This window comes from Stylophora pistillata, chromosome 7 (assembly GCF_964205215.1).
Source record: "Stylophora pistillata chromosome 7, jaStyPist1.2, whole genome shotgun sequence".
Taxonomy (NCBI): domain Eukaryota; kingdom Metazoa; phylum Cnidaria; class Anthozoa; order Scleractinia; family Pocilloporidae; genus Stylophora; species Stylophora pistillata.
This window is the reverse complement of record NC_142525.1, coordinates 30,888,737-30,902,153: the sequence shown is the minus strand read 5'-3', so window position 1 is coordinate 30,902,153 and position 13,417 is coordinate 30,888,737. Positions and strand designations below refer to the sequence as shown.

General features: G+C 42.6%; 1 protein-coding gene across 1 annotated transcript; it reads left to right on the top strand.

Annotated features, from left to right (window-relative positions):
* The first annotated feature begins 4 nt into the window (after positions 1-4).
* Positions 5-7,435, top strand: LOC111330159 (26S proteasome regulatory subunit 10B). The gene is made up of 16 exons (XM_088728886.1): positions 5-164; positions 450-529; positions 636-675; positions 2,128-2,180; positions 2,282-2,349; positions 2,917-3,031; positions 3,156-3,243; positions 3,574-3,635; positions 3,868-3,934; positions 4,917-4,973; positions 5,137-5,198; positions 5,741-5,779; positions 5,924-6,005; positions 6,143-6,223; positions 6,729-6,800; positions 7,051-7,435. The coding sequence occupies exons 1-16, from the start codon at positions 71-73 to the stop codon at positions 7,167-7,169; spliced, it is 1,179 nt and encodes a 392-aa protein (XP_088585012.1). The 5' UTR covers positions 5-70; the 3' UTR covers positions 7,170-7,435.
* Positions 7,436-13,417: the final 5,982 nt, after the last annotated feature.

The following is a 13,417-nucleotide window of genomic DNA, read 5'->3' as shown; positions in this document are numbered from 1 at the left end:
TAATCAGCGGTTCTCCGCCACAAAATTAAGTCGCTTTGACTCGTGGGATACTGCTAAGTCACGAACAAAGATGGCGACCACTGAGACCGCCAGAGAGAAAGCGTTAGTCAACTACAGGAAGAAACTGTTAGAACACAGAGAGCTTGATGCCCGACTAAAAGAAAGTATGTATGCTATATTGAAATTTAGTAAGTTTCAAGGAAAATTTGATCCTAAATACGTCTGAATCAAAATTTACGATTTCATTTTTGGCGAATTTGGTCATGCTGCGATGCAGTAGCCGAAAATAACAAACAATTAAAATTATACATTTCTCTTCCAACACTTTTCTGCTGTTAGGCATCCATGATGCCCCTTTTAGGATAATTATGATGGTTGAGGAACGTGATCCTTACCGCTCTTAAAATTCTTTTGCAACATAACTAACCACAGTTTTTTTCTCGTTTAAGTGAGAGAACAACTGAAAGACTTAAGTAAGGAGTATGACAAATCTGAAAATGATTTAAAGGCTCTACAAAGTGTTGGTCAGGTATGATTCTCAACTTACTCGACGATTTTTGTCCTTGTTTTGTTATAATAACTTACTGGCTATTTATTTGTATATTTTTTTCTAACCTTTAATTTTTATCAATCAGATTGTTGGGGAGGTTCTGCGACAGCTTACTGAAGAAAAATGTAAGTTTGATACAAACATAGGGATCACAATCAGTTGAGAGTGTTAACTTGTGCTTTGTTAACATTCAGTGTACAAAATTTGCATATATTTCCTTGCCCTAAAACTGCTGTTCTTTAATTTTTTTCCTTGATTTAAATTGTTGTGATTACAGAGGAAGAACAAAATTTGAATCCTGGATTAAATTGAACCAAAAGAGATATAACTTGTAACCTTCATTTTACTCGTGGGTATCAGGCAGTATGGAAACTTGTTTGATTGTCAAAGTGAGGCTAGTATTTAAGGGAATATTATAAAGTTAGTGACAATTAAACAACTTATTGGGTGGAAGTTAGAATATTGAAGTGATTCTGATGATGACCTTTGCTCAGCTTGACAAAATATTAGTTCAGGGGTTTCAATAAAATTTCAAGTAGGCAGCTGGTTAGTGAGAGTAACCAACCTTACCAACAAGGGGCCGTCAGGCCCCTTAATCTAGGGGGGTCTGGGGGCTTGCCCCCCAGAAAATTTTGACATCTGGAAGCTCTGAAATGCCATTTCTGGAGTTCTGGAGACCAAATTGAGTGCAAAAGATAAAGGAAAACTCCCTATCAACAGCAACATTTATTTTTTATTTTACAACACTAAAAACAATGGAGCTAAACAGTATCACTTACTACCCATAAGAAAGCATACAGTTGTGTTTTTCATCCATTTGTCTTTGTTTTTTTTCCTGCAAACCCACAAACAGTTTGAGGGTGGGAAATATTCCAAGCTTCTCTGCCTACCCACCAGGACACCCGGCAGACAGGCACCAGAAACAGTGATAAGATCAATTAGCGGCAGCTTTTAACTCAGACTTCAAATAAGAGTTAAAATGCTTAAATGAGCGTCCGATTTGTTTTTGTTCTGTTCTTTTTGTAATACCATGACACATGCGAATGTGGTTGTCATTCAAGAAAAAGCAGCTTTCATTCAAGGTTCGATTTATCAGGCCACAATGAACTCCTGATCACAATAAACAAATGATGGTAATTAGATTATATACTTTGCACGCAGTTAAATTTTTCGTAAGCCTCTTGCATCCTAACACCACCCCAAAACGAGTTGATTGCCAGGACTAACGAGTCGCATCCTATCTTTTGATAATTATTTAATTTTGAAACTGAGGTAAAAAGTTCATACAAGCCCATGAAAATGAATTTTAATTTAGTTTTCAAAGAATCTTTATTTATTTATTTAAATTTAGGGAAAGTGTAGCTGAATTCTCTGAACGAAGTAGACGACGCTTTTTGTTGGCCGTCGGTGCTTGTTAAAAGCACTGTTAGTTACTGACATACGACATACAGTATTTTTAGGACCTTCTTTACCCAGATGTCACACTTCACAGTCAATGCTCCCAGGTTCTAGTTCATTACTCTTAATCAGAAGAACACAAATTTGATTTTTTTTTTCTTTGTGTCTTTGTTCCTTAGTTATTGTGAAAGCAACGAATGGTCCTCGTTATGTCGTGGGTTGTCGGAGGCAGGTTTGTGGGATGCTAATAGTTTTGTTATCCTGAAATATCTTCAAGAACCTGTTTGTCAGACTTTGAGCAAGAGCAAAAGTTGTGGCCTTTTTACTTGATAGGTGGACAAAAAGAAGCTGAAGCAAGGTACAAGAGTTGCTCTGGACATGACAACTCTCACCATCATGAGGTACTGTGATTAACATTCAACTTCTCCTTACAATATCCAAACATTATCTAGCACACAGGTAATGAGAATACTCAAACTTATCAGGTAGAAGTTGATATTTTAATCGTACATCAAATTTTGTTATCTTACTTTTAAGGAAGTAGTAGCAACTAGAGGGGAGAATTAGCAATCAGAGCTTGAGGGTTAAAGGGTTAAGTTTGTGGGAATTCTATGTTTCCTTGTCTCATCCAGATCTAAGGCATCAACCACCTGACATGGCCATTTTATCTTTCAAAATTTTGCACTTTAGAGGGATGATCAGTCAAAGACTTTTTATTGTTGTTATCAAGATTACTAGAAATGCAGTTAGTCATGAGTTTCATTAAAGGCTTTTATCACATAAGGATGTTATTGGAGACAAAAAGATGAAGAAATGCATTTAAAACTCACATACAGAAATCATACAGTACATGTGGTTTCCAGTGAAATGTGATAACTCAAATCAAAGTATCTTCTCATGCTCAGGTGTAGTCAGAAACCTTACAGTCACGAGTCAGTAACCTGTCTTATTTCATTGCAATTTTTCAGACATCTTCCCAGAGAAGTCGATCCACTTGTTTACAACATGTCCCATGAAGATCCCGGAAACATTTCTTACTCGGAGGTTGGAGGACTCAGTGAACAGATCAGGGAACTGAGAGAGGTTTGTACTGTTCATTGTGTGTAGAAGGCATATTGTTATAAATCTGTTCTTAAATTAACCTTAATTTCAGTTGAAGGAAGAATTTCTCTTTTGCAATTTTCTTATCTGTACAATTTTACCACAGGTTATAGAACTTCCCTTGACAAACCCAGAATTGTTTCAGCGAGTTGGAATCAGTCCACCTAAAGGATGCCTTCTGTTTGGTCCTCCAGGTACCACAGTTTTTTCCAACAAAGTGAATTGTATAGGAGTATTGATTTGAAAGATCTAATTCTAAATGATGTTACTTCCTTCATGGCTTTACATATTTTTCCTGATTTGAAGAATATTGCTACAGGAGGTACATCATGTCGTTTTCTTTTGTTTTTGAGCAATATTCTTCCAACAAACAGCTCTTGTCACCTGCAGTACAGATATCTGTTTATGTTAAAGGTCTTGTCTTTCATTACCCTTTAAGCCCCACACTCAACATATAGATTATACCAGTTCCTTAATCATCATGACCCTTTAACATCTGATATCTCTTGTGAATTCTTCTCTAGGAACTGGAAAGACACTCCTTGCAAGAGCTGTGGCCAGCCAGTTGGATGCAAACTTTCTCAAGGTAACTATTCTGTAGCCTTTTAGTTAAACAAGACTTGTTTAGAGAAGAAAGGAACAATAGAAGGCTTTTAACATCAGTATCAATGTTTAGCAAAATATGGTTTGAGGAAATGTTTATTTGTATTGAGCTTGCATTCTGGGAAGGATTTAAGAGAGGCTGGTTGTGTTGTGACTTCTTTGAGTGATGTCTTCTTTTTTTACACCATTCCTAATTGCATTTTATTTTTGTAAAGGTTGTGTCCAGTGCAATTGTTGACAAATACATTGGAGAAAGTGCAAGGCTCATAAGAGAGATGTTTGGTCTGTTTGTCTTATTTAACTCATTAATCATAATTGTCAGCACATAGATTTTCCTTGCTACTCTTGTAATGATTATTGTAAGAATTTGTTGAAGATAGGGTATTTCCTCTTTTGGGACTAGTTCCTTCATTGTTGTGACCTTTACTCATATGTTGATATTGTGATAAGAAATTAGATGGGGATCTTCCTTGCGAATTAAAGTGTTCGGTCATCATTTTTTGGTGGAAATTTTGATTAAATGAACAACCTTTGTTGAAAGTTTATTTTCCTTTTAGATGGACCATCAGCTTTATCACTGAATTCTTGATCAGTGAATGCTCCTCTAGTTTGTAGTTGTGGTCTTACATTACCATTCACAATAGATTATTTCTAGGTTCATATATTATGATCATATCAACTCTAGGTACATGGTCCAAAATTAAAGAAAGAAAGCTTTTGACCTCAAGTCAGAGTCTTCCTCAGCATATTAAGTTCTGCTTTAACGTTAAGACCTTTTCAATATAATTATTATTTAAAGCAGTACTGTATCTGTTTAGTTTAGTTTAGTTTAATCCATTAGTCACGGGAGTGGCAGGAGAAAGGAACAGAGCTTTCGTCCCAATTGACACCTAACCCCTTTGTACCCACCATCCCATCCTGGGGAGGACATCCATCACAAAGTAATCTCGTGCGTGGGAAATTAACATCTCCTACCCCCAACCCTGCAGGAGACAGGACCTCCATTTATTCGTCCCTATACGGGAAGACTAGAACATCTAACCATTTCCAGATATTATAGAAAGGTAGCAAATTCTTCTCAATTATTTTAAGACCCTGAGTGTTGGTGCGACCTCCCGCACAACAGTCCAGCACACTATCCATTGGGCTAACTGAGCATACTTAGTCTTCTTACGATGCTGTTTTTGTTGTCAGTGTAAATAATACAGCCACTACTCAGCATCCTAAGGGCTTTGAGTTTTAACCAGATTGTCTTGATTTTCAGGTTATGCCAGGGATCATGAACCTTGTATTATCTTTATGGATGAAATTGATGCTATCGGTATGTAATCTGGTTAAAAAGTGTTCCCAAGTATTTAATATTATAAGCAAGTTCTAATCCTCTTACCCTGTAGAGTGCCACAACAAAAAAGTCTTGTGTGTAGTTAAATGATTTTTAATTTGCCACCAGACCTTCTGATTAAAAAGAATATTCTGTCTCATAGGTGGACGGCGTTTCTCAGAGGGCACATCTGCTGATAGAGAAATACAAAGGACACTTATGGAGGTTTGTAGCTCCTAAACTAATCACTTACATGACTTACTGAAATCTCACAGTTATAGAAGCCATAACTTACAGTAATGAGATGATGACAATTATATTAATACGTATGATGCACGATCCTTCCCAGTAGATAGCGCTATTTATGCAATAGATTTTCGCTATTGCATAAATAGCGCTATATACTGCGAAGGATCGTGCATCATACGTATTTAATACCGCAGTTCAAAATATATGAACTTCATACATCCATTGTATCTGATTTATCATCACGGGTTTATTACGAATCAACTTAACGGCCTGTTCCCAGTTGGCTTGTTAGCTCAATTGGTAGAGCGCTGCACTAGTATCGCAGAGGTCAGTGGTTCGAATCCCGTACAGGCCTGATTTTTTTCAGGTCTGATTTTCGCTAGTGCATAAATAGCGCTATCTACTGCGAAGGATCGTGCATCGTACGTATTTAATACCGCAGTTCAAAATATATGAACTTCATACATCCATTGTAAATGATATTAATATTTTATATAATTTGTCTTCTGCCTTTGCAGCTTTTAAATCAGATGGATGGCTTTGATGCTCTGGGACAGGTAGGATTCCTTTTTTTATTTAAGCTTTGTCTCCTCTTTCACAATTTTCCCCAGACACATCTTTTTTTTTTAATTTTCTGGAAATATTTATTTTTATGCAGCAATTCTTTTAAAATAAATATTTTATTTCCACTCCTTCCCCAGGTGAAAATCATTATGGCAACGAACCGCCCAGATACCCTCGACCCAGCTCTCCTCAGGCCCGGCCGTCTCGATCGGAAGATAGGTGGGTACAAGATAATCTTACCGCTTTTCAGAAAGAAATTAGATTAACTTTTTCTTATGAATATTCATATACATCCACGGGGCATGTTTAGTTCCAAATTTATGTGAAGTTTTCGAGCTTGTTTCTTTCTGCTTTAGAAATTCCGCTACCAAATGAGCAAGCTCGTATGGATATCTTAAAGATTCATTCTGCGAAGATAACAAAGCATGGAGAGATCGGTAAACACTTTTTTTTTTATCATCATACTCTTATAGAATTAATTCCTTGCAAATTTCAAATTGATTTTAATTGGTTTTGAGTATATGCACGTGCGTTCCGCGCGTGAGCCACTGTACATGTACGTGCGTTCCGCGCGCGAGTCACTGTACATGCACCTGTGGTTCACGAGTGAGTCATCGTTATTAAAGACGTGATAGCTCGTTTTCTAGTTTGTAATTGTGACATTAATCGGAAACAAAAACTTACTGATTCGGCAAAATCGAAAAATACAAGAGCAAACGTTATTCCAGGAAAGGACGAGGTTAGCGATTAATACCAGTACGTATTGCAACAAGCGAAATTGAAAAAGCAAGGATCGTTTCCATGGAACAATGGACCAACTGCACACCTACCCGCCCGCCCCCCCCCCCCCCCCAACCCAACCCAACATCAACCTTAAATTGTTCTCAGTTGGTAGCATCAAGTCTGCACAAAAAGTAACTGTTGACGATTTTCTTCTTGCAGACTACGAAGCAGTTGTGAAGTTGTCTGACGGATTTAACGGTGCCGACTTGAGGAACGTATGCACTGAAGCAGGTACGGAAAAAGTTTCGAAGTGGTTCACTTCTTGCTTGTTCTTGTTTCTCCAATTTTAATTCTTAAATGGGTCGTTGTAAGTTCTGAGCTAAAAGTTGTAGCCTTGGCCTATTGATTTCTTTGATCCAATGACAAGAAGCATTTATCTGAAAGTCCCTCTATCTGTCAATAAACCACAGAGCTTGGTAGTAAATCTGTGGCTGTCTGTACATTGGTTTTAGTTAAGGCAACTCTCTGTTCTTTTTCTCAGGAATGTTCGCTATTCGCGCTGAGAGAGACTACGTCATCGAGGAAGATTTCATGAAAGCTGCACGTAAAGTCTCCGACAATAAGAAGCTGGAGTCCAAACTGGACTACAAACCTGTTTGATGCAGACCTGTACTTCTGAAATCTTTGCTCGTTCAGTGTCTTGTCGAAGTCATCACTTTTTCTTCAATAAATCTTGGGCAAGAGTGCCATATAACCCCATACATTAATTATGCATAGAGTGAGATAGAATAAATATATGAAGTTCATCGTGCATCATACGTATGCATAGAGTGTTGCAAAGAAACCTTTATATTTAGTCTTTATGAAATGGAGTGCATAATTAATGTATGGGGTTATATGGAACTCTTTCCTAAATCTTGTTATAATGCCTGAGTGTAATTTGAGAACGTAACTAGAATGTAAATATTTTGGCGTACGTGTAAGCGGTACATGTACCATGCTTTTTCGAGCGCGAGATTCAGTGGGGCGAATATTCGGTCGCCATATTGGACTGGTGTAAGATCTGGGACGAGTGACAAAGCAAGGGGGAGGAGGGAAGGGTTTCTCTTCAGGGTGGCCAATTTACATTATCAACTCGGTTGATAAAGCCAAAATTGCCTTGTCGTACTCCCCCACCGACGCAACACCACAGTTTATTTAGAGACTTACACCCTTTATTCAGAGTTTAAACTTACCTACTAACAAAACGCAAAGGGCAAAATATACATTGATTTCGCTTGCTTTTCTTCATATTCCAAAATACATACATTTCAAGAATGTATCTCCCATTCATAACGATTGCAAAAGCTTTCCACCTTGATACACAACTGAAGGCCGAAAAGCAGGTAGCATCAGCTTTAAAAATCACTTGCGTTAACCGGTAACTCCTATTAGTCATTCTCCATTCTACCTGCTGTAGTATTCCTTGAGGGTCAGTCAGAAGAATTTGGGTTGTACTAAGAAGGTCCCCTTCATCATCCTCTGCTCTCATAACTCGTTTGCAGGACGTTGTATCGAAATCCCGGAGAGAAATTACATGGAGATCCTTTCTGAGAATGTTAGGGGTTAACGAGGTCCCAAACTGCCATAGAACTCGTAACACTAAACTATGTGCTTTTGTTTTAGACGGCGAAGTTGCGAGAGTCGAAAGAATGATTTCTAGTTACATCTGTCTGACTACAGGTCCTCCTTTAATGTCAGCCTCTGTGCAATTCTTTTGCGTTTTTGGCATTTGATGACACTATTACCACTAAAACTACTTGTTTAAGATATAAACTTCTTGTCGAAAAAGTCATGACAACGGGGCAAAACCTAATTAAGACGCTAAGTAAACCTCTCACCTGGTTCCAGGTCATACCGAGAATAGTTTTGCCAAAAATAGCAACTAAAGCAAAAGGGTTGCAACGACTTGTTACCATCCGAACTTCTCCCCCTCCCCTTTCCTCAACCCTAATCCCCCCCCCCAAAAAAAGAGCAAAAGTGTGTTTTGCTATTCTAAAATGTGACCAAAGTAAGACCCATTTTTTTTCTTTTCTTCAATTCTGTTTTCCCTCTTTTCCATGTTCTTCATGAAAAATATGATAGAAAAACAGTTCACAGACTACTAAAGATAAGAATGATTATGATCATCGGCGTGGAAAATTGTGTTACAAAGTCCTCTGTGCCCACTGTTCCTCTGGTCCTCTGTAGCCACTGTTTCCCTGGTCTTTTGCACCCACTGTTCCACTAGTCCTATGTGCTCACTGTTCCTCTGGTCCTCTGTGCCCACTGTTTCCCTGGTCCTTTGTACCCACTGTTCCACTAGTTCTCTGTGCCCACTGTTCCTCTTGTCCTCTGTACCCACTGTTCCCCTGGTCCTTTGTACCCACTGTTCCACTAGTCCTCTGTGCCCACTCTTCCACTGGTCCTCTGTACCCACTGTTCCACTAGTCCTCTGTGCCCACTGTTCCTCTGGTCCTCTGTACCCACTGTTCCTCTGGTCCTCTGTACCCACTGTTCCTTTGATCCTCTGTGCCCACTTTTCCACTAGTCCTCTGTGCCCACTGTTCCTCTGGTCCTCTGTACCCACTGTTCCTCTGGTCCTCTGTACCCACTGCTCCTCTGGTCCTCTGTGCCCACTGTTCTTCTGGTCGTCTGTGTCCACTGTTTCTCTAGTCCTCTGTGCCCACTGTTGCACTAGTCCTCTGTGCCCACTGTTGCACTAGTCCTCTGTGCCCACTGTTCCTCTGGTCCTCTGTGCCCACTGTTGCACTAGTCCTCTGTGCCCACTGTTCTTATGGTTCTCTGTACCCACTGTTCTTCTGGTCCTCTGTGCCAATGTTATTCTGGTCCTCGGTGCCCACTGTTCCTCTGGTCCTCTGTGCCCACTGCTCCTCTGGTCCTCTGTGCCCACTGTTCCTCTGGTCCTCTGTGCCCACTGTTCTTCTGGTCCTCGTGCCCACTGTTCCTCTGGTCCTCTGTACCCACTGCTCCTCTGTTCCTCTGTGCCCACTGTTCTTCTGGTCCTCTGTGCCCACTGTTCTTCTGGTCCTCTGTGCCCACTGTTCCTCTGGTCCTCTGTGTCCACTGTTCTTCTGGTCCTCTGTGCCCACTGTTCCTCTGGTCCTCTGTGTCCACTGTTCTTCTGGTCCTCTGTGCCCACTGTTCCTCTGGTCCTCTGTGTCCACTGTTCTTCTGGTCCTCTGTGCCCACTGTTCCTCTGGTCCTCTGTGCCCACTGTTCTTCTGGTCCTCTGTGCCCACTGTTCTTCTGGTCCTCTGTACCCACTGTTCCTCTGGTCCTCTGTGTCCACTGTTCCTCTGGTCCTCTGTACCCACTGTTCCTCTGGTCCTCTGTACCCACTGTTCTTCTGGTCCTCTGTGCCCACTGTTCCTCTGGTCCTCTGTGTCCACTGTTCCTCTGGTCCTCTGTGCCCACTGTTCTTCTGGTCCTCTGTGTCCACTGTTCCCCTGGTCCTCTGTGCCCACTGTTCTTCTGGTCCTCTGTGTCCACTGTTCCCCTGGTCCTCTGTACCCACTGTTCCACCAGTCCTCTGTGCCCACTGTTCCTCTGGTCCTCTGTACCCACTGTTTTTCTGGTCCTCTGTGCCCACTGTTCTTCTGGTCCTCTGTGCCCACTGTTCTTCTGGTCCTCTGTGCCCACTGTTCCTCTGGTCCTCTGTACCCACTTCTCCTCTGGTCCTCTGTGCCCACTGTTCTTCTGGTCCTCTGTGCCCACTGTTCCTCTGGTCTTCTGTAACCACTGTTCCTCTGGTCCTCTGTGCCCACTGTTCTTCTGGTCCTCTATGCCCACTGTTCTTCTGGTCCCAGGTGCCCACTGTTCTTCTGGTCCTCTGTGCCCACTGTTCTTCTGGTCCTCTGTGTCCACTGTTCTTCTGGTCCTCTGTGCCCACTGTTGCACTAGTCCTCTGTGCCCACTGTTCCTCTGGTCCTCTGTGCCCACTGTTCCTCTGGTCCTCTGTGCCCACTGTTCCTCTGGTCCTCTGTGCCCACTGTTCTTCTGGTCGTCTGTGTCCACTGTTTCTCTAGTCCTCTATGCCCACTGTTGCACTAGTCCTCTGTGCCCACTGTTCCTCTGGTCCTCTGTGCCCACTGTTCTTATGGTTCTCTGTACCCACTGTTCTTCTGGTCCTCTGTGCCAATGTTATTCTGGTCCTCGGTGCCCACTGTTCCTCTGGTCCTCTGTGCCCACTGTTCCTCTGGTCCTCTGTGCCCACTGTTCTTATGGTTCTCTGTACCCACTGTTCTTCTGGTCCTCTGTGCCAATGTTATTCTGGTCCTCGGTGCCCACTGTTCCTCTGGTCCTCTGTGCCCACTGCTCCTCTGGTCCTCTGTGCCCACTGTTCCTCTGGTCCTCTGTGCCCACTGTTCTTCTGGTCCTCGTGCCCACTGTTCCTCTGGTCCTCTGTACCCACTGCTCCTCTGTTCCTCTGTGCCCACTGTTCCTCTGGTCCTCTGTGCCCACTGTTCTTCTGATCCTCTGTACCCACTGTTCCTCTGGTTCTCTGTACCCACTGCTCCTCTGTTCCTCTGTGCCCACTGTTCCTCTGGTCCTCTGTACCCACTGTTCCTCTGGTCCTCTGTGCCCACTGTTCCTCTGGTCCTCTGTGCCCATTGTTCCTCTGATCCTCTGTACCCACTGTTCCTCTGGTCCTCTGTACCCACTGTTCTTCTGGTCCTCTGTACCGACTGTTACACTAATCCTCTGTGCCCACTGTTCTTCTGGTCCTCTGTGCCCACTGTTCCTCTGGTCCTCTGTACCCACTGTTCTTCTGGTCCTCTGTGCCCACTGTTCCTCTGGTCCTCTGTGCCCACTGTTCTTCTGGTCCTCTGTGTCCACTGTTCCTCTGGTCCTCTGTGCCCACTCTTCCTGAGGTCCTCTGTACCCACTGTTCCTCTGGTCCTCTGTACCCACTGTTCTTCTGGTCCTCTGTGTCCACTGTTCCTCTGGTCCTCTGTACCCACTGTTCCTCTGGTCCTCTGTACCCACTGTTCTTCTGGTCCTCTGTGCCCACTGTTCTTCTGGTCCTCTGTGTCCACTGTTCCCCTGGTCCTCTGTACCCACTGTTCTCCTGGTCCTCTGTACCCACTGTTCCACCAGTCCTCTGTGCCCACTGTTCCTCTGGTCCTCTGTACCCACTGTTTTTCTGGTCCTCTGTGCCCACTGTTCTTCTGGTCCTCTGTGCCCACTGTTCTTCTGGTCCTCTGTGCCCACTGTTCCTCTGGTCCTCTGTACCCACTTCTCCTCTGGTCCTCTGTGCCCACTGTTCTTCTGGTCCTCTGTGCCCACTGTTCCCCTGGTCCTCTGTGCCCACTGTTCCTCTGGTCTTCTGTAACCACTGTTCCTCTGGTCCTCTGTGCCCACTGTTCTTCTGGTCCTCTATGCCCACTGTTCTTCTGGTCCTAGGTGCCCACTGTTCTTCTGGTCCTCTGTGCCCACTGTTCTTCTGGTCCTCTGTGTCCACTGTTCTTCTGGTCCTCTGTGCCCACTGTTGCACTAGTCCTCTGTGCCCACTGTTCTTCTGGTCCTCTGTACCCACTGTTCCCCTGGTCCTTTGTACCCACTGTTCCACTGGTCCCCTGTGCTCACTGTTCCACTGGTCCTCTGCGCCCACTGTTCCTCTGGTCCTCTGTGCCCACTGTTCCACTGGTCCTTTGTACCCACTTTTCTACTAGTCCTCTGCGCCCACTGTTCCACTGGTCCTTTGTGTCCACTGTTCCTAGTGTTCCACTGATCCTCTTTGCCCACTGTTCCTACTGTTCCTCTGGTCCTCTGTACTCACCGGTCCTCTTTGCCCACTTTTACATCCATCTGTTAATTATTGATTATTTCAGAACCCGGTATATGAGAGACAAGCCCAAAATTACAGGCGCGTAGCGTCCTATACGCATATACGCACGTGCGTACTTGAGGTGACCAGAAAATTTTGATAACAATGTTGTGTTTGCGCCAAGTTTGCTCAAAATAAGGGCGAGACGCTTTGTTCTTTGCTTGTATTCACACAACTATTTCGAACAAGAAATAAAGAACGCAGTATTTTTCGCTCAGTTCTCTTAGGTTTCTAGATCATATACACTTGTGCGTACTTGAAAAAATGACCACGCTACGCGCCTGAATTATAGATGATAATATCGTCGCCTGTAAACCGGCTTAAAAGCAGATATTGAATATCGTTAATAGAAAAAAAAAAAAAAAGCAAAAAAAAAAAACAAGCCGGGTGGTCGGCACATAGATAAAAAGAAAAAAGGAAAAAAATCAAGAGCGGTTTCCCAACAGAAAGATGAAAGTTGTTTTCCTTGACGGCAGGACCCGAGGATTTGCTTGTAGTCTTGGGCAAAACATCTCGTTGGGTGCTAATTTCGATAATAACAACGACGATCATATGATCTTTAACAATTATTCCACGAGCGCGCGTTGGATGCGCGAGTAGAATAATTGTTTTATTAAAAACCTTAAAATCAAATTATTAAATTTCATTAAATTTTTTAGCTCCCTTTTAATTTTAAGCTGACACGTGCTTACCATATTTGTAGATTATGGTATATTGGCTGATATACCATAATGGCTAAGCCAATAAAAAGTCTTGAATTGCATTATCCAATGATCTAGTTTTTAATAAAAGGAATTATTCCTGAATTTTGATGACAGATTTTGTTGAGTGAGCTGCTAAAAAATTGTGATCGTTTAAAGCAAAACCGCCGGTTAGCACGATTCGCAACGAACAGGCAGAAAAGGAACAATCTTAGAAACGCTGGGCATTTCTAATTCGACAAGTCACAGCCAATCACGAGAAACGATTTCAAGAGATGGCTCATTCCTTTCTCTTGAGTGCAATTGGCTGATTACATCCACGTGATTCACCCTGTGGC